The 23,313-nt window shown below is 39.0% G+C and overlaps 1 protein-coding gene across 1 annotated transcript in view; it reads left to right on the forward strand.

The window, feature by feature from the left end:
• Positions 1-23,313, forward strand: part of SNAP91 (synaptosome associated protein 91) — a 100,809-nt gene that overhangs the window by 60,780 nt on the left and 16,716 nt on the right. Inside the window, exons 13-21 of the mRNA XM_067467642.1 lie at positions 3,400-3,509; positions 5,268-5,371; positions 13,230-13,244; positions 13,426-13,596; positions 17,094-17,201; positions 18,010-18,294; positions 18,525-18,605; positions 18,804-18,854; positions 21,641-21,724. Of these exons, the coding sequence (XP_067323743.1) occupies positions 3,400-3,509; positions 5,268-5,371; positions 13,230-13,244; positions 13,426-13,596; positions 17,094-17,201; positions 18,010-18,294; positions 18,525-18,605; positions 18,804-18,854; positions 21,641-21,724 (1,009 nt within the window). The remainder of the gene's footprint in view (positions 1-3,399; positions 3,510-5,267; positions 5,372-13,229; positions 13,245-13,425; positions 13,597-17,093; positions 17,202-18,009; positions 18,295-18,524; positions 18,606-18,803; positions 18,855-21,640; positions 21,725-23,313) is intronic.

Raw genomic sequence — 23,313 nt, forward strand, 5'->3', positions numbered from 1 at the left:
ATTTATTTATTTGTCGTGTCATCAGCAACCATACCATTGTGTTACAATTCTAACAGAACAAAACAAACACACAGATTAAAAAGAAAAAAGAAAGAAAAAACACACAGATTTTGCAAACTTGGTAGTTGGTTAAATGTCCTTTGACCAGTATCTGGCCACTTGGAGTGCCTCTGGTGTTGCCGCAAGAAGGTCCTCCATTGTGCATGTGGCAGGGCTCAGGGTGCATTGCAGCAGGTGGTCTGTGGTTTGTTCTTCTCCGCACTCGCATGCCGAGGATTCCACTCTGTAGCCCCATTTCTTAAGATTGGCTCTGCATCTCGTGGTGCCAGAGCGCAGTCTGTTCAGCGCCTTCCAAGTCGCCCAGTCTTCTGTGTGCCCAGCGAGGAGTCTCTCATCTGGTATCACCCATGGATTGAGGTGCTGGGTTTGGGCCTGCCACTTTTGGACTCTCGCTTGCTGGGGTGTTCCAGCGAGTGTCTCTGTAGATCTAAGAAAACTGTGTCTTGATTTAAGTCGTTGACGTGCTGGCTGATACCCAAACAGGGGATGAGCTGGAGATGTCTCTGCCTTGGTCCTTTCACTATTGGCTGCTACTTCCCAGCGGATGTCAGGTGGTGCAATACCGGCTAAGCAGTGTAATTTCTCCAGTGGTGTAGGGCGCAGACGCCCCGTGATAATGCGGCATGTCTCATTAAGAGCCACATCTACTGTTTTAGTGTGGTGAGATGTGTTCCACACTGGGCATGCATACTCAGCAGCAGAGTAGCACAGCGCAAGGGCAGATGTCTTCACTGATTGGGTTTGCAGATGACTAGAACATCTAGAAATTGTAGTTTCCTTCATTTTCTTTTTCCATGGTAAATTGGATGTTTGGTTGGATATTGTTGATGTGGCCCAGGAACTTGTTTAGTTCTTCTCCATGGCGCCAAATGGTGAAAGTGTCACCCACATATCTGAACTATATAGTGGGCTTTTGTTGTTGTTTCAGGGTTTGTTTCTCAAAGTGTTCTATGTAGAAATTTGCTATGAGTGGGCTAAGAGGGCTCCCCACGTATACTCCATCTTTCTGATCATAGAATTCATTGTCCCATTGGAAGTAGCGTGTCGTGAGGCAAGGTTAAAATAGGACTGTGATGTCTTCTGCGAAATTCCAGTTGATGAGTGTGATGGTGTCTGCTAGAGGGACCTTGGTGAATTACAGTCTGAACAAACTGACTCACTGTGGACAAGTCTGAATAGGGATCATCACACGCAGCACCCATAAATGAATAAAAGAATATGAAAGGCACTGCAGACTACTTCAGCCAGAAAAATCAGCAATAGCAGAACACATGATAAACCAAGCTGGACACAGAATATTATTTGAAAACCCAGAAATTTTGTCAGACTATACTTTGTCAAACTACATAGAGAAGCCATTGAAATCCTCAAGCACATGGACAATTTCAGCAGAAAGGAAGAAACAATGAAAATGAACAAAATCTGGCCACCGGTACTGAGAAACATCAGAATCAAGACAGTAATTAATGAACACCAGCCAGACACACGAAGCCCCTAAGGCCAGTGAACAACACCCAGACAAAGGATGCCTCCGGCAATAAATAATCCAAGGGAACAAAGGCCTCGTTACTTCCAGGCAGATCCCCTAACTATTGACTATGCTGTCTTCTCAGCTACTCACATGATAATGGGTGGATCCCTCTCAAACACTTGCAAATAAGGCTTGCTAATTGCACCCTTCACACTTGGTTAATATACATCGGTTCTTTCTCCCATCCTGGACAGTCCACAGGTATATATATTCCACTTGTTTTACCACCATCAGATCCTCTGAAGATGCCAGCCACTGGTGCAGGTGGAATGTCAGGAGAAAGTGCTGCTAGAACATGGCCATAGAGCCCAGAAACTACAAAACACAACCAGTGATTCTGGCCATGAAAACCTTTGACAATACATCAAACTTTCAATAAATCCCATTGTAGATTAGTTTTCATTACACATATAACACAAACTTGCCTTCTTTAAAAAAATTAATAGTTTGGCACCTTAAAGCCCATTCTTTTTTGCCCTATACTCTCTAATCCCACAGATAAAAACATATCCCATTTCAAAATTGCCGTATTATTTATGATGACCCACATCCCAACTTTTGAATAGAAATATTTGATGAAGCCATGTAACACTTTGGAAACTATAATAATGCTTGGTAAAATGAAAGGCAGTAAGACAGATTTGATCAAGGAAGCGATGGTCCTGAGTTTGCAAGACTTGAACAAGGCAGGTCACCACAAGTGAAAGTTGATGTCACGGCAACTAACAACAATAAAAAGGCATTATTTCCAATTGAATGCATTGGGCTATTGAATTCTAAAAGTGATTACAGATGGTATTTTTCCTTCAGGGAACAAAGTAAAGGCATTTTTTTCTTTGCCTGTTAAGAAGCAAAATTTATTTTAGAATTCGTTTTGGTTCTTAATCTTGAAATAAGTATAAAGAAAGAAGAACTTGATAATCATGTATCATTGACCCTTGATGGGGTCATGCATTGCATTAAAAAAGAACTTGATAATGTAAAGGGTGCCTTTAATACTAGACTCGCAGAACAAAGGAATGCCGTTGCCTTAAATATATACAGGTAGGATCTTTTCCACAGTGGATGTTGGCATGATGCCATCTTCTATCATGGCAAGGAAATTCAAGATCTTGCATGGCTGGTGATCCCCAGATAATATCTAGCTGCTGAGAACAAGGGAAGAGCTGAGATCAGTATTTTAAGCTGCTGTTAATTCAGCGACTTCTTTATCTTCTTGATTTGGTCCTTAAGATACACTTGAGTGTGTTATTTTTCTCTTCTTTATTGGCTAGTCAAAGTAACAAAGCACTTAAAGCCTTATCGTTTTTTCATCTGTCGTAGTAAAGGGAAGTGGTGATATATAATATACCACTACTTTGGGGTCACACTGCCCGTTACTTTCATCCTTGCATGCACAGTTGTTGCTTTTAGAAATAACTAGCTCAGGGAGAGCAATCCAATTTGTGGGGCTGCTATGGAAGTGCAGGGGCTGTAACTGAAGTACTTAATTTCTGAAAACTTTGAGGAAAGAAACACTATATTAAAGATGACATTGCATATATGTAGGAATGTAGGTTGTGTTGAAAGCAACTATAAAGAAGCACCATGATGATTTTAAAGTGCAGCACAGGCAAGTGAGAGGATGTTGGATACCTCCCGGCCTCATCTGTTCAGTTATGTTGCACTTTAAATAGTTTGGGTGTTAGGGGGAGGTTGGTTCTTTGTTTGTTTGCTAGTTTTTTCTCTCAGAAAAATAGAGACAGTGTTGAGAACATGAAGTAGATATCCCCCGTGTTCTTGTGTATTTATGAGTTTTTCTTGTACAGTCTTCTCCAGCAACAACCGTTACATCTCCAAATTCTACGCCAGCAAAAAGTATTGATACATCTCCTCCGGTTGATCTCTTTGCAACTTCGTCTACTGCTGCTCCAGTCAGGTTAGTTTCCCAGTAACCAGTAGAAAATATTGGGTCCAAAGAGTATTGATATGTTGGGAATTACCTTCTCTAAAGATATTATAAAATTTTTTTCAAATAGCATGGAAGATACTTTCCACCATTTAGAACAGTGGTTCTTTCTCTTTTTTTAATATTTAATTTTTATTTTATTGTTTACCCCACTCTTACCCTCCACCCATCCTCCCTGGACATACAATCTATACAATAAACTACAGAAATTACATTTAAAATATCAGTCTTAGTCTCAGTTTTTCAGCTCCACAACTTAATACATTCTCTAAATAATTCTTAACTGGATCTCACATGTTCTTAATGATTATAACATTTTCTGTTTTATCTATATTGTTCAATTTACAGTTTGTTACTTCCACATTTAACATATTTACTATATAGTTGTACCAATTTGTCAGAGTCCACTTTGTTTTATCTTGCCAATCCCCCACTAAAACAATTTGAGCACATGCTATTAATTTGTCAACCACTCTTTCCTTTTGCACATTATGCTCTACTGGTAACCTTGCATGCAATACATTTCTATTGGCTATTATGATTTGAAGATTTAACATTCTATTAATTTCTCCTGCAATCATTCTCCAATATGCCTGTACTCTGTCACATTCCCATATCATGTGATTAGACACACCTCTTTGTTTATAACTATGCCAACACCTATCCTTCACCCCTGGTAGAACAGTGGTTCCCAACCTGTAGTTCCCCAGGTGTTTTGACCTACAACTCTCAGAAATCCCATCCAGTTTACCAGCTGTTAGGATTTCTGGGGGTTGAACCCCAAAACATCTGGGGACCCACAGGATGAGAATCACTGGTTTAGATGGAAGTGAACCACTTTGTTTCCATTGTTGATGCACATCAAATCCAAAATCTGAATTTGCATCTGTTTAATACACCCTCTTCCTATGCACTAATACACCGCTTGTTTCTGGCTTAATGTCACTTGTCCATGTTCAGGGAAGGTCCTTTTGAGGATACCATCATATGTGGAGGCCACCTAAATGGCACATAATTATGTGTTGGTTTCAGCCTATGGAATGCATTCCTCAGATTTGAGATCGGTCCCAAAGCTGCAGTTTTTAGGAAGGATGTGAAGACACCTTTCTCCAGAATGACATTTCAAGCTTTGATGTTTATTGATTAATGAAATGTAATGATTTGATTGTTTTTCCCCCACTACTATCTCATCCAGGGTTTTAGCATTTTTATCTTAAGCATTTGGCCTGCCCATTGTGTTCTTTTTTCTCATTATATTATTTTGCAACTCTTTATTTTATTTTGTTACTCTGTGTATCTTATTGTGGTATAATTTTGCGTTGCTTTGTATTTTATTTTCTTGTGTTGTATTTTTGGGCTTGGCCTCATGTTAGCTGCCCCAGCTCCCCTTTGGGGAGATGGTGGCGGGGTATAAATAAAGATGATGATGATGATGATGATGATGATGATTAAGTTGTTTTTTTCTGATTATTATCCAACTGGGAAGCTTTTGGCCAAAGGGTTTGCTCCTTACCTAGTTGTGCCACACTTTCCACTTTTCATGCTCATAGCAACTATGTTGCAGAGTAATTACCTATAGGATATAGGGATTGCAGATGTACTACTATAAATCTTCTTAGATGCCATTGGTCATTTTATTAAACACACAATTATTGTCTTTAACTTTTTTCATACCAGCTTCGGTCTTATACAGAATTAGAAAGATTTTCTCTCTTGTTTTCATATTAGTTCTTCCAAACCCTCCAGTGATCTTCTAGATCTTCAGCCAGACTTCACATCTACCGCTGCACAAGGAGCTACGGCAGCTTCTGCTGGGGCAACTTCATGGGGAGGTAAAAATATGCTTATATCAGGTTTCTTCAACATCATGTTAGATAACACCAAATTTGAGTGCTGGCAACCTTCTTTCCTCATTATACTGTTTCATTTCAATTTTCTTTGCTGGTGATGACCATTCTGTATGCTTCATAAATCATTTCATTTTTTATTAGTTATAGCTGTGGTATGAACCAACCAAAGCTACAAAATCATCAAGTTGCTTTTTTAAAAAAAAAAACACACAACTAATATTGATTTCACAATAACTATGGAAATGTAGCTTGACTATATTTCTACATGTGGCAGAGTCATTCATGGAAATGGCCAGTGCAAGGATCATTAGTGTAAGTTTTTATAGACATAGGGATGAAGTAGGGTTATGTTTCTGAAAGGAGCAGCAAGCACATGGTTTGGTTTTACTAATTTAATATGACATGACAAAATAGTTGCCACGGTTTCTGTATTTGACTAGTTGAATTGAGGCCATCTGGGAACATTAGCAGTGGTCTGTACAGCAGGAGAAGGTGGATTCCATCACAACTCCTGATTCACCAGTGGGCAAGCACATCCATTTCAATCAGGTCCAAGCACAATGATGAGCATAGAATTAGTGAAATGGGGTTGTGGTGTTTTCCTTATGTTCACTCTTTGGTAGCAATTCCTTGCCTCCACTTCACCAGCTATTGCTGGGAGGTAAACTTCTATACCATTTGAGAAAAAGTCATAGAAGACCAGAATTCTTGATGTGTGTCTCTGTTTTTGCATTCAAGCTCATGTTTCTGAGGTGCAGTAAAAGCTGGATTATAAAGAAAGCATAGTATAGTGTTAGACTATGTTTTTAAACTGTACTTCCATCAATCTCCAAAACAGATAACAAATTTGGAAATATCTCATGATAGGAGAAAAGCAGAAACTACAGTATCCAGTTTTATTTTTAATATATACAGTAGTCTATAAGTCTCACTGGAGCAGTGGTTCCCAAACTTTTTTTGACCGGGGGCCACTTTGATCAGGGACCACTTGACCAGGGAGCACTCTACAACATTAGTACCAAAAGGGTTACAAATCAGTTTTTGGACAGCTTTAGATTCGGTTTGATTATTTGGGTGCTGATTAAGAAAGTTACATTGGATCGACCACATCGGCTCTACTTTCTGATACAGAACATATGTCACCCAGTAGTCACCATCTGCTCGTCCACAGAAACCAAGTTTAATAAAATAGAGCTGATGTGGTGGTAATAATCTTTTATGGGTAGTCATCCTCTCCCTTCCCGACATCCACGTTGCCTCGGCACTATAAGAGGGTTTTGCGAGACCAGTCACTGTTGTTGCCACGTTGTTTTGAGGCAGCGGTGTAGTAATGGTGAGGCCATGGACCATATTTTCATTCTTGCAGATCACTGGTGGTCTACAGATCACTGGTTGGGAATCGCTGCGCTAGAGTTACAATTTATCATGGATCTGATTAGCATTGTCCTTATTGTACATATAAGGAACTTACGATCAGAATAGTAATCCTGAAATGTGCATGTGTTTACAGATTCCATTATTTCTTTTCATATTTCAGTTATCTCATCATTTTATTTCATTTCATATGACCTACCTCATTTCATATTTCAAATTCTATTTTATATTCATTGGGTTCTTGGTACGCACTAGAGTTTGGTTCTAAGGCCTCCTATGGAAACCAAAATTCTTAAGTATTCAAGTCCCATGATATTATACAATGGCATAGTAAAATGGTGCCTCTTATATAAAATAGCAAAACAATGTTTGTTTTTTCAATTTTAAAAAATATTTTGAATCCATGTATATTGAATCTGTGGATATGGAGGGCCAACTGTGCAAATATATCAAAAGCTTTTCATCCAGCAAGATTCTAATGAATCATCAGTCATTGCTTCCATCCAGAGTAATCATTATAGCCATAAAATGCTGATCCTGAATTGTGTTCTCATTTTACATTTGACTTGCCTATAACAAAAGCACTATATCTCTCACTATGTTGGACTTTAATTCTCTCCTTCTGCAGAAGGAATGTGACATTTAAAACTTGAATGCCTTAATTTGTCATTAAATATGCAGTACTCTGCAACTGTGGCGGAGGCTGCCAGATCTCAGAAAACTTCCTCATACCCTTTAAGGAAAATAAACACTGGGTTATGTAAAACAAATAGAAAATGTAGTATTTATATGCTATGTAAATATAATATTTGTATTATATTTATTATAATATTATAAGGATTCTTAAAACAACTGCAGTCGTTTGCTCAGTGTGTTTGACATAATCGTACAAATACAGTTTTGATTTGTTTCCTTGTGTGTCTGACAACCTGTTGTGGTAGTCATTCATGGCCTTCTCTTGTAAGAAAGCTAACGTTTGAAATGCCAGCATAATTATTATGGGATTTTTTTTATGGAATTCAGATCAACATGCCTGCAAAAAGTTGTTACCATGAGAGGAACAAATGTGGAGATCGTTTCCCAAAGGTACCAAATCCATCTGATCAAATTTTACAAGGCTTGAGAAAAGGTGCTGAGAATATGCATTCTTTTGCAATAAAATGCCATTTTCCAAGCCCTTTACTAAGTGATTTCACATATTTTGATCCATACACAATGTTCTACTCTTAACCAACAATGTGCTTCCCAATATAACTCATTTTTTCTTCTTTTTTTGGATTTGGTACTTTTTGGGGGAGGAAACTCCACTAAAGCAGCCATATGGAAAAGGAATCCTTCTGACCAAAGTGTCTAATAAAATGGTTCTAATAAAGTGGGTCCCAGGTACACAAAAGCATAGGCCAGAATAAATGTATTACTGTCTAAAGCAGGTATGGGCAATCTTCGGCCCTCCAGGAGTTTTGGACTTCAACTTGGACCATTACTAACAACTGGTTAGTACCCCAAAATCCAAAACTGTCCACATGCTTGACTGAGATTGCTGACACGTTTGCTTTCTGATGGTTCAGTCTACACAGACTTTGTTTAATGAACAAAATTATCTTAAAATATTGTATAAAATGACCTTCTGGCTATGTATGTAAGGTGCATATGCAACCGGTAGGCTGTTAGGAATTGTGGGAGTTGAAGACCAAAACACCTGGAGGGCCGAAGTTTGCCCATGTCTTGTCTAAGATCACCTCTAAGAAGAATTTGAATTTTGATATACAAAAAAGACTTATTATTTATTTTTTAAAATTATATGTTTGTCAAAAACTAATATATAGATTCCTTGTTATGATAGATAAATGTATTAGTAGTAGTAAAGGTTGTGGCATTGTTAATGTTCATGCCACTATGCAGATTTCTAGGGGACACACATTTACATACGCAGGTGTTTGGATACGTAAAGAAAAAGAACTTCATTAAATTTAATCTTGAAAATCACCATACATCTTGGATTCAGCATTTCCAGTGCAGCCCAGCAGAGATGTATTGTGGAAAGCATAGTGTAAGTGTTAAGTAATGCCTTTGTCTATATGCCAGGGATTTAGCAAAGCAGTTTGCAGACAACTATACGTGGCCAATAGCTTGTGTTTTTCTTGCCCAACATGTCCGACTTATCCCTTCTCAGAGGTACGACAGTGAAGCACCTACTGCTGGAATCTCTTTTTTAATCCTTTCATCTCTGAGGTATTTCACCAGTAGTAGTTCACCTGGGGGTCACTGTAGGTCAGAAGCAACCGGAAGGCACACCGCAGCAACAACAAACAGGAAAAGTTAGAATTAGATTTCAGATTTACCGTCTATCAAAGAGCTCTTGCTTGTTTAAGTCCATTTGGCTGATGCAGGCTTATGTATTAGTGTGATTAATTATGTTTTTATGTTGTTGTGTATATATTTTTATTGCATATATTTTAACCCTGTTTGGCTGGGCTTGGTCCCCACATAAGCCTACCCAAGTCCCTTCGGGGAGATGGTGGCGGGATACAAAAATAAAATTATTATTATTATTTTACTGACACAAAAGCACAGTATGTCACAGCAAACGAGATCTATATGCTGGATTTCATTTTTAAAAATCACAAGTTGAACACTTCCCAAGCATCTAGGACTGTGTGACTATTATTATTATTATTATTATTATTATTATTATTATTATTATAGCTGCAGAGGGAAGCATCAAGACAGGGGAAAGAAACAGTTCGTGTGTTCCCCTTGTAAGATGAAGTATTTGATCTTTTAAATAAAGAATATAGGACATTTTTGCCATGAGGTTTGAGGCAGGACACAAAAAAATATCACAGAAGAAAGCCCCAGCAATAATACAGTTCCAGCTTGAGTACTGAATAAGAAATAAAAGTATTGTCGAAGGCTTTCATGGCCGGAATCACTGGGTTGTTGTAGTTTTTTCCGGGCTATATGGCCATGTTCTAGAGGCATTTTCTCCTGACATTTTTCCTGCATCTATGGCAAGCATCCTCAGAGGTAGTGAGGTACCTCTGAGGATGCTTGCCATAGATGCAGGCAAAACGTCAGGAGAAAATGCCTCTAGAACATATTGAATTTGCCCCATAATCATGAATTAGCCTGATTTTACACAGCATGCTTTCCAAAACAACCTCAGATTCTAACTTCTAATTTTGTTTAGAGGCTGCACAGGAAAAATTGGCAATCTGAAACCAAGTCTTCAGATTCCATATCTATTTAATTTATTGTGGCCATTTGTTACATTTTATAAGATGTCATGGATAAAACATGACATCTACAGATATATAGACATCTGGTTATATATCAGTGGACATTCGACAGATATATAAACCCACTAGTTTCCAACAAACCTCACAACCTCTGAGGATGCCTGCCATAGATGTGGGTGAAATGTCAGGAGAGAATGCTTCTGGAACATGGCCATACAGCCTGGAAAACTCACAGCAACCCACCAATATTGCTTTGTTATTGTTCAGCCCAAGACCTATGTGCCCTACAGTTAAAGTGTGGGTTGATAAATATGCACACATACATTCAGGCAACCCTTTAGAATAAAATATTCAGTGTCCATTAGACACACTCTAAATGCTGTCTGGTTTTAATGACAAGTCAGAAAAGTAGCTACATCACAGTTCAGGGAAGAGGATGGAGCAAACAACTGTCCCCTCCCATTCCTTTTCTGTCCTCCCTCCCCTCTCCTTCTCTCCCTCGCTTTCTCTCTCTTGACCTTGTGACTGGAATGCAGCCCATGTATCACCAAAAGGCAACAACTGATGTTGGCATTAGAGTCTGGAATAAGCACCGGTTCTGGCATGGGTTTTCTGGGCCTCATCTAAGATTGGTAGTGGGGGTTTTTTAAACATTACTTTGACTACCTGAATAGGCATATATATGTACAATACTTGGTTACCATGCTCATTTTACAGCAGGGGTGGACCAACTGCACAGTGATTGGGCACCACATCTGCCAAGCTGCACCAGCCTGTTTCAGTGTGCCCAAAGTAACACTGTGTCACATCTGGCCACCAATTGGGCTGGGTTATTATTTTGGGTTGGAGGTGGGGAGGGATAGTTAGGAGAATCAAGAAACTCTAGTTTGGGCACATTTTAGGTAGTTTTCATATAAAATAAGCACCTGAAAATTGCCCTGATTTTTTTAAATGCCTAGGTCTTACATAGGCTCTTCATGTGTCTTACTGGCCACACTTTGCCCATCCCTCTCTTATGCCATTGGCTTCAAAACTATATTATTTCTTTCTGTACACATTCTTCCCAGTGGAAGATTTCAGGGCAGCAGAATCAGGGTTTTAATTGTGCAGTTGTGTGGATAATATATATGGCCAATTAATGGCAGTCCTCCATGAAGCCATTAAATACAGGGTCTGAAACAGTGGTTCCCAACCTTTGGGCCTCCAGGTGTTTTGGACTTCAGCTCCCACCGTTTCTAACAGCTTGTAAGCTGGTTGGGATTTCTGGGAGTCCAAATATCTGTCGGCCCAAAGGTTGCAAACTACTAGCTAATCAAGCTGTGCCAGTTTCTAACAGCTGGTAAGCTGGCTGGGATTTCTGGAAGTCCAAAATACCTGAAGGCCCAAAGGTTGGGAACCACTAGCTAAACAATCTAGCTGTGCCATTTTCTTCTTCTTGATTTCTTTCCTTTTTGAAAGGTTATTCGTTCTAGCTCAAGAGATGCAGTATAATTGACACTGGTTCTCTGCACATGAGCAAAGTCTCATTTAGATGCTATGAAATGGAAAAACATAAACATACAAGAAGGAAGCTATGCAATCCCCATCCCTTCAATTGGTCCTACTGCCTTTTGAGTGTGGACAGGCTGATTTCTGTGAATTTTAGAGGACTAGGAATAGGTCTAGCTCACTTCCATTGTTTCCATGAATATAATATGCAGTTTTATGTTGCCTGATTAGCCTCTTTTTATCTGGCTTAAAAGGAAGCTGGAAATAAGATCTTAATAAGGCTATAAATAAAATTTCCTCTTTAAAGCAGTAACTTTAATAACAGCAATTTATTTCTTCTAAGTAGACCTGCCAGTGCATTAGTTCTTCCTTTGTCTTTGGATTAGTCAGCAGAACAGGGTATCTGGACTGGATAATCTACATCGCTCTTTTGTTTTACATGATGTATATGTAGAGAAAACTAGAAAATAATTGCCTGGCTATCTGAAGTCATGGCATAAGAACAGACCCCAGGCTTTATTCAGATAATTCAGAGAAATGTAAAATCGATTGTGGAATGTAATAGAATCCAGTAAGAAAAATGCAGTTTGCTTCAGTCGCCTACCATTTTTTGGCTAGCCTTACTAGCTGAGCCAAATGTTGTGTATTCCAAAGTTTTATTTTGTGATGATAGGTGCTGGAAAGAAATCTTAGGAGTATCTTTTGGGAAATCCCACTTTTTCCTCAAGTCAGAAGCAACTTGAGAAATTGCAAGTCACTTCTGAGAGACTTGGCCGTCTGCAGGGACATTGCCCAGGAGACACCGAAATGTTTTACCATCCTGTGGGAGGCTTCTCTTATGTCCCTGCATGACAGATGGAAGCTCACTCCATCAGCAGTTCAGCCATCACAGGGGTTTTACCCATTGCACACACCACCACCACCACCACCACCACCACCACCCCCCCCCCCCCCCCCCCGCTCCTTGGAAATCCCACTGAAATATTTGTTTATTTGGCCACTCAGAGGGAGGGCTGGTGATGTGCATAAATTTCTGGGCAACGTCTGAGACAACTGATGCCTTTCACAACAGGTTCAAAGATGAGAGAAAAATTCACTTTGCCTCCCAGTCAATACAAGAAGCAAAAATGTAGTGACGTTTGATCAATGGTATTAACTGTGGAGATACTAAGAACAGGATACTTTTTAGAAATGCATACTAATGCATCATTTGGAGCTAAATAATAATGATACAGCTATTTTGGCTGTTGAATTGCATGCTGGCATATATTATTTGAGCCTCCACCAATGAGAGTTTAAAAGAACACATGATAAATGCTTTATTCAGGGGGACAGACAAGAATAATCTATCAATAGTTTTGTTTACAATGTTGTGCTAGATGTAATTCTGTTTTTCTGTTCAAAGAATCAGTAACCTTTGGTGATCATGATCCCTTAATCATGATTATTTTAAAGTAGTTGTGGGTTGGATGAAGCTGTCATTGAATGGGACTCAGAAAATCTCGTCACTTAAGGAGTCTTTGTTTTTAGGAGCTTTGGAAAAGAAAAACAGCCTGCATCATATAAAACCATACACAAGGTACCCGTAGCATGCCTGGACTTAGAGCAGCGTCCTTTTGATTTGAAATAGCCCCACTTTGGCAAAGATTGACTTCTGGATAGCATTCTTGTTGGCTCTAGCAGTTCTATTAACTCTCTTATTTCTTTACATTGCTATCTTCTAATGGATAATGTTGCAGACCTCTTGGGAGAGGGTGAGTAATGCTTGATTTCTAACTGCTTCTTCCAGTTAATTTTTCCCCACTACGCAACTAGTATAGGTTTACCTTTCTCTAATCTTTCCCTTTTTTGCAATGTAGCATTAGTTTGGGTTTCCCCTCCCCTGTCTCTTCCGCTCACTATTTCCATTTGATCTTCATGTATGGACACATGTAGACAGTTTGGCTGGACTTTCTGGTGTTACCTCTGAGCCACAGATTACAGATCCATTTGCTTCAGAGCCTGCTCCAGCTTCTACTGCTGCAACAACTGAATTAGCATCTGCTTCTTCTACTACAACTGCAACTGTTTCTGCTACTACTGCTGCTGAAGTGGATCTCTTTGGAGGTTAGTTTAGCCCCCTAGATTCTTTTCCTCTTTTTCTTTTCTCGCTTTCATTCTTCAATTTACAAAGGGATAATGATGAATAGTTCTCTTAGAGCATTGACAGAATTATCATAATGTAATTCTTCTGGTATCTGAAAATGTCAGAAGAGACCTATTGACACATTCTACAAATGCAGGGTTGCTTTTGAGAATTTGAATAGTTGCCAGGGAAGGACTGTGTAGACCAGGCCTGAGCAAATTTCAGCCCTCTGGCTGTTAGGAATTGTGGGAGTTGAAGTCCAAAACACCTGGGGGCCTAAGTTTGCTCAGGTCTGATGTAGACCCATCTATTCAGGACAGTAATTGGGTTGTTTTAAGTTACACAAATGTCAATATATAACTGTCTATTCATGATGCACAATGGGAAAGAGGGGTCAATGCTTTCCTCCTGTGTTGTCTCAACAGCAATTACACCAATACCTGAATCTGTTATTTAATGTAGGAGGAGAGCTTCCATGGATAGTCAGGATGAACTGCATCAGATGTGCCATTTAAAGCAGTCCTGAAGCTTGGATACATAAAGGGACCTAGAATATGCCTTGATGGGGTATGGCATCCCCATAAATTGGCTACTGTAAGCACTGACTATGGTGAATATTGGATAGCCATTCCATGTATTAGACTTTGACAAAAGTTCCAATGTTTGCACAGTCATAGTTGTCAGTAGTGCAATTTACTACTGCTTAGCCATGGTCCAGTTGTAAGATTTCACATGTTTCATGTGACCTTGTTTACACACAGTGGAACCATAATTACTATGTCTGCAAGGCGTCATCCCACAGGTTGATGAGCAGAATCTCAGCCATTTTATACACTATTTTGTTGTTTTATTTCACAAGGCAGTATAGGTTGAGTATCCTTTACCTGGAATTCCAAAACTCGAAATGCCCCAAAATTCAAAATTGTCCACATGCTTGACTGAGATTGTTGACACGTTTGCTTTCTGATGGTTCAGTCTGCACAGACTTTGTTTCATGAACAAAATTATTTTAAAATGTTGTATAAAATGTTCTGGCTATGTATGTAAGGTGCATATGCAACATAATTTAATTTTGTGTTTAGATTTGGGTCCCATCTCCAAGATATTTCATTATGCATATAGAAATACTCCAAAAGTAAAAAAAATCTGGTCCCAAGTATTTTGGATAAGGGATACTCAATCAGTATGATGTTATCAGGTAAACAACATGTCACCTACAAAGTATGCTATATAATTGTATTCAGTCTGTATTCATTATTTTGACATGACTTTCAAGAAAAACTTCCTACTTACCTTATTAAAGTAATTGTTTTGAAAATACAATTTTCTCACATAATTGTTTGACATCTGCCATGCAGTTTGCTCGATTGTGTTAACAACATCAAGAAATATAAATACTATAGTTATGTACAGAAACAAAATGATAACTTGGCAGACTCCATTTCCTGTTGCTCTTCCCTGATTCTTTTGCTCTTCAGTAGATATAAAGCCAGCTTTAACCTGTTCTGTTGCAGTTCAGATGCATGTCAACATAAGCTTTTTAGAATAGTCGGCATCAGTATTTTTGTGTGTTTTTAGACATCTGTCTTAACAGCATGTACAGCTTTCTGTGCTTGGAAATTTTTAAAATAAGAATAGTTTCTTTTGAGGTTCTTCTCTAGTACTCATAATAAGGACTGCCAGGTTGCAATTCAAAAGCTTCTCTCTTTAAAGTTCCCATAGTCTTGGTCACTTCAATATTTTCTCTTCTTCCTTACACTCTTTACCCAAATTCCAATTCCAATACGGCAGCATACTGAACTATGAAAGATAGTTGATAATTATGGTATATTATTGGAGGGAAAGTAAAAAGAGTTCTATTGTTTCCCCCTCAGCTGAGAAAGTGGCTCCAGGCCTGTAGAAGGAGCTAGATGTGAAGCTCCCAGGGTTTATCACTACCCATGGGCTAGAGGCCTTCCATACCTCTTGCCCTTGCCAACACATAGGGGTCCTTACTGGTAAGGAGACGGTACTGGATGCTGTAAACAGTGTTTCTGTGCCATCTATCCACAGAGATGTATTAACTTTCTCACTAACAATGTAATTGGCTTTCATATAAAAGATTTATCTTATTACATCTTGAGAAATGAGAGAAGTAGTAATATTTTTATATCCAACTATAAAATCCCACAAATGCGAGGTATCCCATGTCTCTTGAACCTTGCTAACTCAGGTCAGATGGGTCTGCAAGACTGTGGGGAATGTTAGCAAGAGTAGTCATTGTACAATTTCACCTTTAGCAGATATCCTGTAACCTCATATTGGGCTTTGCCTTGGAGATGGGAATATAAGAGAAAAGGATGTCAGATTGGTTATGACTGTATTACTACAATCTCATTAAAACAGGCTGTTTGTAGGGCTACGCACTGTATGCTTAGTTACACATTGTATGCATCGACCTAAACTGAGTGGTTAGGCCCAGCTAGCCACTGAATCAGCAAAAACTTATTAAGACATCACTTACGTATGCTCCATTCTAGTTGGATTAATCCTTGAGGTATTTTTCACTACTAATCCAACTCATTAGGTAGAAGGCAATTAGGTGTTAGGATATCAGTATTAATAATGTCATGGCCAAAGAGTCTTCAGTTCAAGTGAACACCTCTATTTTGATCACCAAAAAGTCAAGGAAAATTGTTGTTAAGACTACAAATAATGTGTTGGCATAATTTAGTTGGAAATACAGTAGAGTCTTGCTTATCCAATCTTCCCTCACACAACATTCTGTATTATCTAATGCAGTCTGCCTCCTGCCCGGATCCACAGCTGTTTCAATACATTGCGATGTTTTGCTGCTAAATTTGTAAATACAGTAATTGCTACACGTTACCGTCTATTGAACTGCTTTTTCTGTTGATTTGTTGTAAAACATGATGTTTTGGTGCTTAATTTGTAAAATCATAATATAATTTGATGTTTAATAGGCTTTTTCTTAATACCTCCTTATTATCCAACATTTTTGCTTATCCAATGTTCTGCCAGCCCATTTATGTTGGGTAAGCGAGACTCTACTGTACCCCAAAGACTATTACTATACATAAATAAGAGAGACTTGGAAAAACAGAAAAAATGTTAATATCCTTTTTGGTATATCCTCAAAGTTTCATAGTGCCCATGGGTGTATTTCTTTTTTGTTTCTCTGAATGTTACACAAGCATGCTGTTCAGAACCCTTATACAATGAGCATCTTATCGCCATTGACTATCCTGCATATCTTGCCTGTAACCATAGGCTATCTTTGTTAACCTCACCTAATACCGACAAATTGATTGAACCAAAGCGTTGACTTCTAAAAACTGTTGGTGACCTCTCCCAAATGAATCCCAGCAGATAATGATTTGTATAAGGGAATCTTGTATGCCATTTAACTTAGTTCTTTTACTATATTTTCTTCTTGTTTTTATCCTCCTTAATTTCTGTTCCTAAAACTGCACTCAAGATGCCTTTGCCGCTTCTCCTGGTGAAGCCCCTGCCGCAGCTGACGGGGCAGCAGCACCAGCTACCCCAACCCCTGTAGCAGCAGCTCTTGATGCATGTTCAGGAAATGGTGGGTCCCATCTCATTAGCTAGCCAGTCACTTGTCTTGTGTGTTGCATTGACTGAAAGAAGCTACATGGCAGTATATTGTGTCCCCACCCCACCCTCCCTTTTAATCTTTTCTCTGAGTGTCTGCAGGTAGTCATTCCAATCTGTTCTGCAAATCCCAATTTGTTAGACACCAGTGTATGTCAGTAAAATGCTTGTTAATGCTAGAAATGTAAAAAGTGCTGAGCTGTGCATGTAAGTTGGTGGGATTTATCTACAGTGGATTTCTGTCCTTTTAGGATTACTAAACTTTGGAATTCTTTTCCTCAATCTAACAGAATGTCACATTAGGGAAAGTAAAAAGCTGTGTTTTTTTGGTTGATGAAGATGCTGGAGACCAAAATTAGCAATCAATCTTTGCCTCGCCATGTGTCTATGTATAGTAGGCCCTCCACTTTCACAGGGGTTGGGGTGCAGGACTCTTGTCAAAATGGGAAAACCATGAATAAGTTGGCCATAGAATCGTGATGGCAGATCTACAATGCCTAGAGAAGGGTTTTCTCTAGAAATGTCAAAGTCCTCCATTGTAACTCCGTGGTCAACTTCTGGTGGAAGTTATGGCAGAAGTTGAGTGTAGATTTTCACTGGAGACATTTCTAGAGAGAACCTATTAATAAAATCTGTTACTAATCAAATATGGAGGGCTGACTGTAATGTACGATTTCTATGCATATAGTTTTTAATGCACATGATGTGTGGTTTCTCTCAATCTCCTTCCCTACTGATCCTTTATATATACATATATCTACTCTGCCCTTTCCTTTTACAAGACCCCTTTGCCCCATCTGAAGGCAGTGCAGAGGCTGCTCAAGAGCTGGACCTCTTTGCCATGAAGCCAACTGAGACCAGCGTTCCTGTAGTTACCCCTACAACTAGTGCAGCCACTCCAGTTCCCGCAACTACTCCTACTCCAACTGCTGCCGCAACCGTGGCCCCTCCAACCCCTGCTACAACTGCTACTACTACTACCACCACCACCACTACTGCTACTACGTCTGCTACCGCCACCACTACCACCACCTCTGCTCCTCCTCCTGCTCTAGATATCTTTGGTGGTAATTTGTTTTTAACTCTTTTAAAAAGAAAATTAAGAATATGCCATGGTTAATTGGACTTTCTTAAGAGTTACAATGTATGCAAACACAGATGATGTTTTGCATGGATACTGTACCTGACAATTCCTTTTGGAAGGAAGCAAAACTCCAGGCTGAAGCTGGAATAAAACAAAAATGGCTGGTCTCATCTCCAAGAAATGAGTTAAAGACCTGTATGTTCTTGATCTTAGATTTGTTTGACTCTGCACCTCCTGAAGCCCCTGCAGCACCTAAGCCAGATGCTACTCCTAGCATAGACCTGTTTGGTACAGGTAAAACAAAATGCACTATATCCTTTCCCCTTAATTCAAATTCCTTCCTCTCCCAGTTGCTTTGCTGTTCTCTTGGTGTTTTTGGTGGGGTTTTTGTTATGTTTTGTGACTGGTGAGCCTCTCACTTTTATCTACAATTTTCACTTTTCTGCTTCATTTTTCTTTGATTTCTGGAAGATGCTTTTTCTTCTCCACCAGCTGGAGCTTCTCCTGTGCCTGAGAGTTCTCTCACTGGTGATCTCTTATCTGGTGAGTGTGTGTTACTTGATCCTACATTTTCCCCATGTGATTTATCCCAGAATAGATACAGCAAGATCCCCGTAACTACAAAACCTATACCTACAGTTTCACTTGCCCCTGCCTGGGGGGTGGGGGGTGGGGGTGGGGTTAATGATTTGGCTAGTAATTTGCTAGGCCTTCCAGGCAATTCTATACCTTCCCCAGAAGCACCATAAAGTGGTACTGGAGGCCCTATGAAATTCCTAGAGAGGATACCACTCTTAGAATCTCTACGTCCTCCACTGCAACTCTGGGATGCTGGAGCCAGAATGAGGTGTTTGGTCATGTCCACAGTTTCATGCAACCACAGTCTAACTGGGAATGTATCTTCACAGATATGGGACTCCTACTGTATTTTAAAACCTACTCACTTGATTTGATGGAAATGTTGATGGCACCTTTTTAAAAAGGCAACATCAATAGCTGAGTTGATGATATTTGAATCAATTCATAAAGCAAAGTTTATGAGAATAATATAATTTCTCAGTGGTTTTCAACCTGTGGGTCCCAGGTGTTTTGACCTATATCTCTCAGAAATCCCAGCCAGTTTACCAGCTGTTAGGATTTCTGGGAGTTGAAGACCAAAACATCTGGAGACTCACAAGTTGAAAAGCACTGTCCTAGATCTCATTTTGCTTGACTTATGGAGACTGCGGCTTTCAGCTTTCCCTATCCAAACCCTAAACCCACGTAACAGTGTTACAGCTACAAGACTGTAAAGGCAAGGGGATTAGTATGGAAAAATTAAGAGGCTACTGCTAATCACTTTTGTTCGGTACTTAGAACACAATCAAACTTGTCTTTGGGTGAATATTCTTAGTATCTCATTCCAAATGTAAGGAAAAGATGATATAATTCAGTAATTACAAAGTGGCTTTTGAAGGGGCTTGAATATGCAGATTGCATCCGGAGGGGCACTGAGCAGATTATACAAATGAGCCACTTTCATAAGACATTTCCATGTGAAAGTTCACACATTCTTCCTCTGCTCTACTGCATGTAGTTTTATGTTGTATTTTCAAATGCTGTATGGATTGGACAGAAATCTGAAAATGTATCTAGATGTCATTTAGTACTATTTTAGTCTGCAAATTTCACAGATGGTTTTGGAGCTTGGTTTGGTTTTTTCATGCTTTGGAAAATTAGGGTTATTTGATGACATTTGGGTTCATATTTATTTCATACCTCAACATAAACTGCTCTTAAATGTGTTGCAGAGTGTGATATAAAAAGAAAAAAACAACAATGTATTATAATTAGGAGAGGCCAAGATGGGATGAATTTCCCCTTTCTAATTACAAACTGTCTATATGACACCTGCTCGGAGCATGCCCCTTTATACCACTATCTTTCCTCTTCATCAGTGGTTTTCAACCTGTGGGTCCCCAGGTGTTTTGGCCTACAACTCCCAGAAATCCCAGCCAGTTTACCAGCTGTTAGGATTTCTGGGAGTTGAAGTTCAAAACATCTGGGGACCCACAGGTTGACAACCACTGCTCTTCATCCTTGTTGAGAAAAAGGTGTCCACATTCCAAGCAAGCCCTTTTCTCCCCAAACTAGTTTGGGAAAAGGGGGGAGGAGTTATCTAAAAAGGTTTGCTTGGAATTTGAAATAAATAATGATTATGACATCGGCTATTATTAATTGAAACTAAGCTCTTTTAAATGCATTATTTGCATGAAGTAAATATATGCAATGAAAGGCAAGTAAGGCTGCATTACTTCCCTCACCAACATTTTAGCCCCGTTCTTCATTTCAATTCATAGAGACTTTTCCATGTAATTGAGAACCCTAAATTTTTTGACCTTCTAATCATGTGGAATAACCTCTATGAGTACAGCTCTAGCTCATTTTTCAAACCTTTTGTCATTGCATGGGAGTTTGGTACAGAGGCCAAATGACAGGCATGGTGTTGGGGACAGGGACAACAGCATGACTTACTGGGTTCAGACTCAGTGTAAATTTAAGACATCATTTGTTACATGGATGAGTCTGGTTAAGATTCAAGCTTCACTGTACCAAAATTTAAACCAAAAGTGGGAGGGGACCTTTTCAGCCCAAGGACAAATTCAGTTTGCATTTGCCCACATTATGGTGATTGATGAACACCAAGGAAACAGGATGGTATAAAAATAACTTTAAAGTTTAACTTAACGTGGCTAACAAACTTTAGGAGAAGTATTGTTATTTGCTAGAACTAGGGGAGAAGCCTGTATAAAAGTGGAGGAGCCTCTTCCCATATGAAGGTGCTATCTGGAGAAAGTCAGATTCAACTGCAGAATCTAAGGTTTTGTATCCCTGGAGAGCATTTTGTTCATACTTAGGAACTCTAACTATTCAAACATACTAGGAGCATAAACTGTGTACTTAATATAAACCGAGTTCCTGAATTCAATTGTCCTTTAAAAAATCTCTGATTGGTTCAGAAACTTTTCAGATCTTTCTCTGGCACATATCATAGAAGTAGATTATGCAAGTTACAGGCATCACCAGATATGTTCATATAGGCTAAGCAAAAGTAGGATGTCTATTGGAGTCAAGTACCTTTTTGTTAAGTCTGAGGTTTGCCAGTAATGTGTTCCTTGACCATAGCACATATGATTGAATTTTAGATCCTATGTGGGATATGTAAAGGGAAATCGTGTATATTAATGTCACAGAGGGCAGCATTTGCTACTGGGTCATCATGGGTTCAAGATAGTTAGGGCTCCTCACTCCTAATTTGCTGATACTAAATGTTATCATGCTTACCACAGTGGATGCATTTGCAGCACCATCATCCCTGCCCCCTGGCTCTCCTGCTAAAGTGGATTCTTCAGGTGTGATTGACCTGTTTGGTGGTGGGTATTGCTCCTTCTCACCATTATAGAATCATCGCATTTCATTTCATTGATTTTTTTTCACTAACAGCTTAATTTTAATAGTTTTCTTCATACAGTGCTGTGGTTGAATATGTTTTTCAGCTGTTCCTCTTTTTTTTTTTTTAGCTGGCTTCATTAATTATGTCATCTGTCCTTTTTAATATTCTTTGCATGGAACTGGTTTCCTGATCAAAGGCTAAAGTATTATTACATTCTTGCATTATCATGTTTTGCAGTAATGCTTCTACATTGCATATTTATCTCACTTGTGAGATAATCCCGTCCTGAGTCCCCCTTCGGGGGTTGAGAAGGACAGGATAGAAATGCGAGAAATAAAATAAATAAATAAATCTTGATAAGGAATAAGGATGGAAAACATTTACATGGTAGACATCTGGTGACCTGTAGGTCTCCTCTACTGAAAATTATTCTTATTTTGAAACTATTATGAAATATCTACTGGTTTTACATTTTAAAACGATAGCTACACAATGAGGCCAGTTACTAATCCTGACTAGAATAGAATTATTGAATCAATGGATTTGCCTAGGTATTGCCACACTCTTTGATTCTTGATTAAGTAAGTATCTTCTAGTGAAGACTACCAATTGGACTGTTAAAATCTTTCTTTATTGTTTTTCAGTCTGAAAACAGGTGTCCTTTGTAACTTACAGTATTAAGAGAAGGGCAGGGATCAGGGTCAGGTTCCCTTACCCCTCGTTTGGGCCACATATGCCCAATATTGCAATTAAATACCTTCTTTTCTTTGCATCGCAACAAAAATGGCAACCAGAAGTGACATTGATACATTTCCATTTTGCCCAAGACATGACTAAATGAGGAGGTACTGGGTGTGAAGAGTGTGTGAGAGATAATACTTCATGTATGTATAAGTGTTAAAGGAGTTGGAGCAATTTTCAGCTGGTCATTGTCTCGAAATCTTGCCATTTTTTATTTTAAGTTGGGAGCCTCAAAGGTTTTTGGTGGGCTAATGACAAGTTGATGGGTAACGAATGTGGGTAATCAGATTTCATTCTCCCCAAACCTGCATTAAAATGTGAGATATGAAACAAAATAAATTAATGTATATTAATGACCACAGGTTAGTAACAAAAATGGAGTGGTGTTGAACATAATACATTATCTCTCCTGGTGTACCAGATATTACAGTATAAAAAAACAGTCTTTTCGGATGACATATCAATAGAAGCTATGGATGTTTGAAAGCACATTGATTGAATTTTGGTCACCCAGAATATCAAAGATAAGATGAATAACAGACTATCTGGATCCTTCATATCTCCCAGACTGGTGCAGCACATAATTTTTACTCCAGGAACAGCGGCCAAGTCTCAAATAGGCCCAAATGGCCCCACCATACAAGCCAGCACCAAGAGCAGTAGTTCTCAACCTGTGGGTCCCCAGATGTTTTGGCCTTCAACTCCCAGAAATCCTAAACTGGGTTGGATTTCTGGGAGTTGTAGAACAAAACACCTAGGGACCCACAGGTTGAGAACCACTGACCTATAGTGAGTGTTAGAACAATGCTTTAAGTAAAACTATGCTGA

This window comes from Anolis sagrei, chromosome 1 (genome assembly GCF_037176765.1).
Source record: "Anolis sagrei isolate rAnoSag1 chromosome 1, rAnoSag1.mat, whole genome shotgun sequence".
In the NCBI taxonomy this organism is placed as follows: Eukaryota; Metazoa; Chordata; class Lepidosauria; order Squamata; family Dactyloidae; genus Anolis; species Anolis sagrei.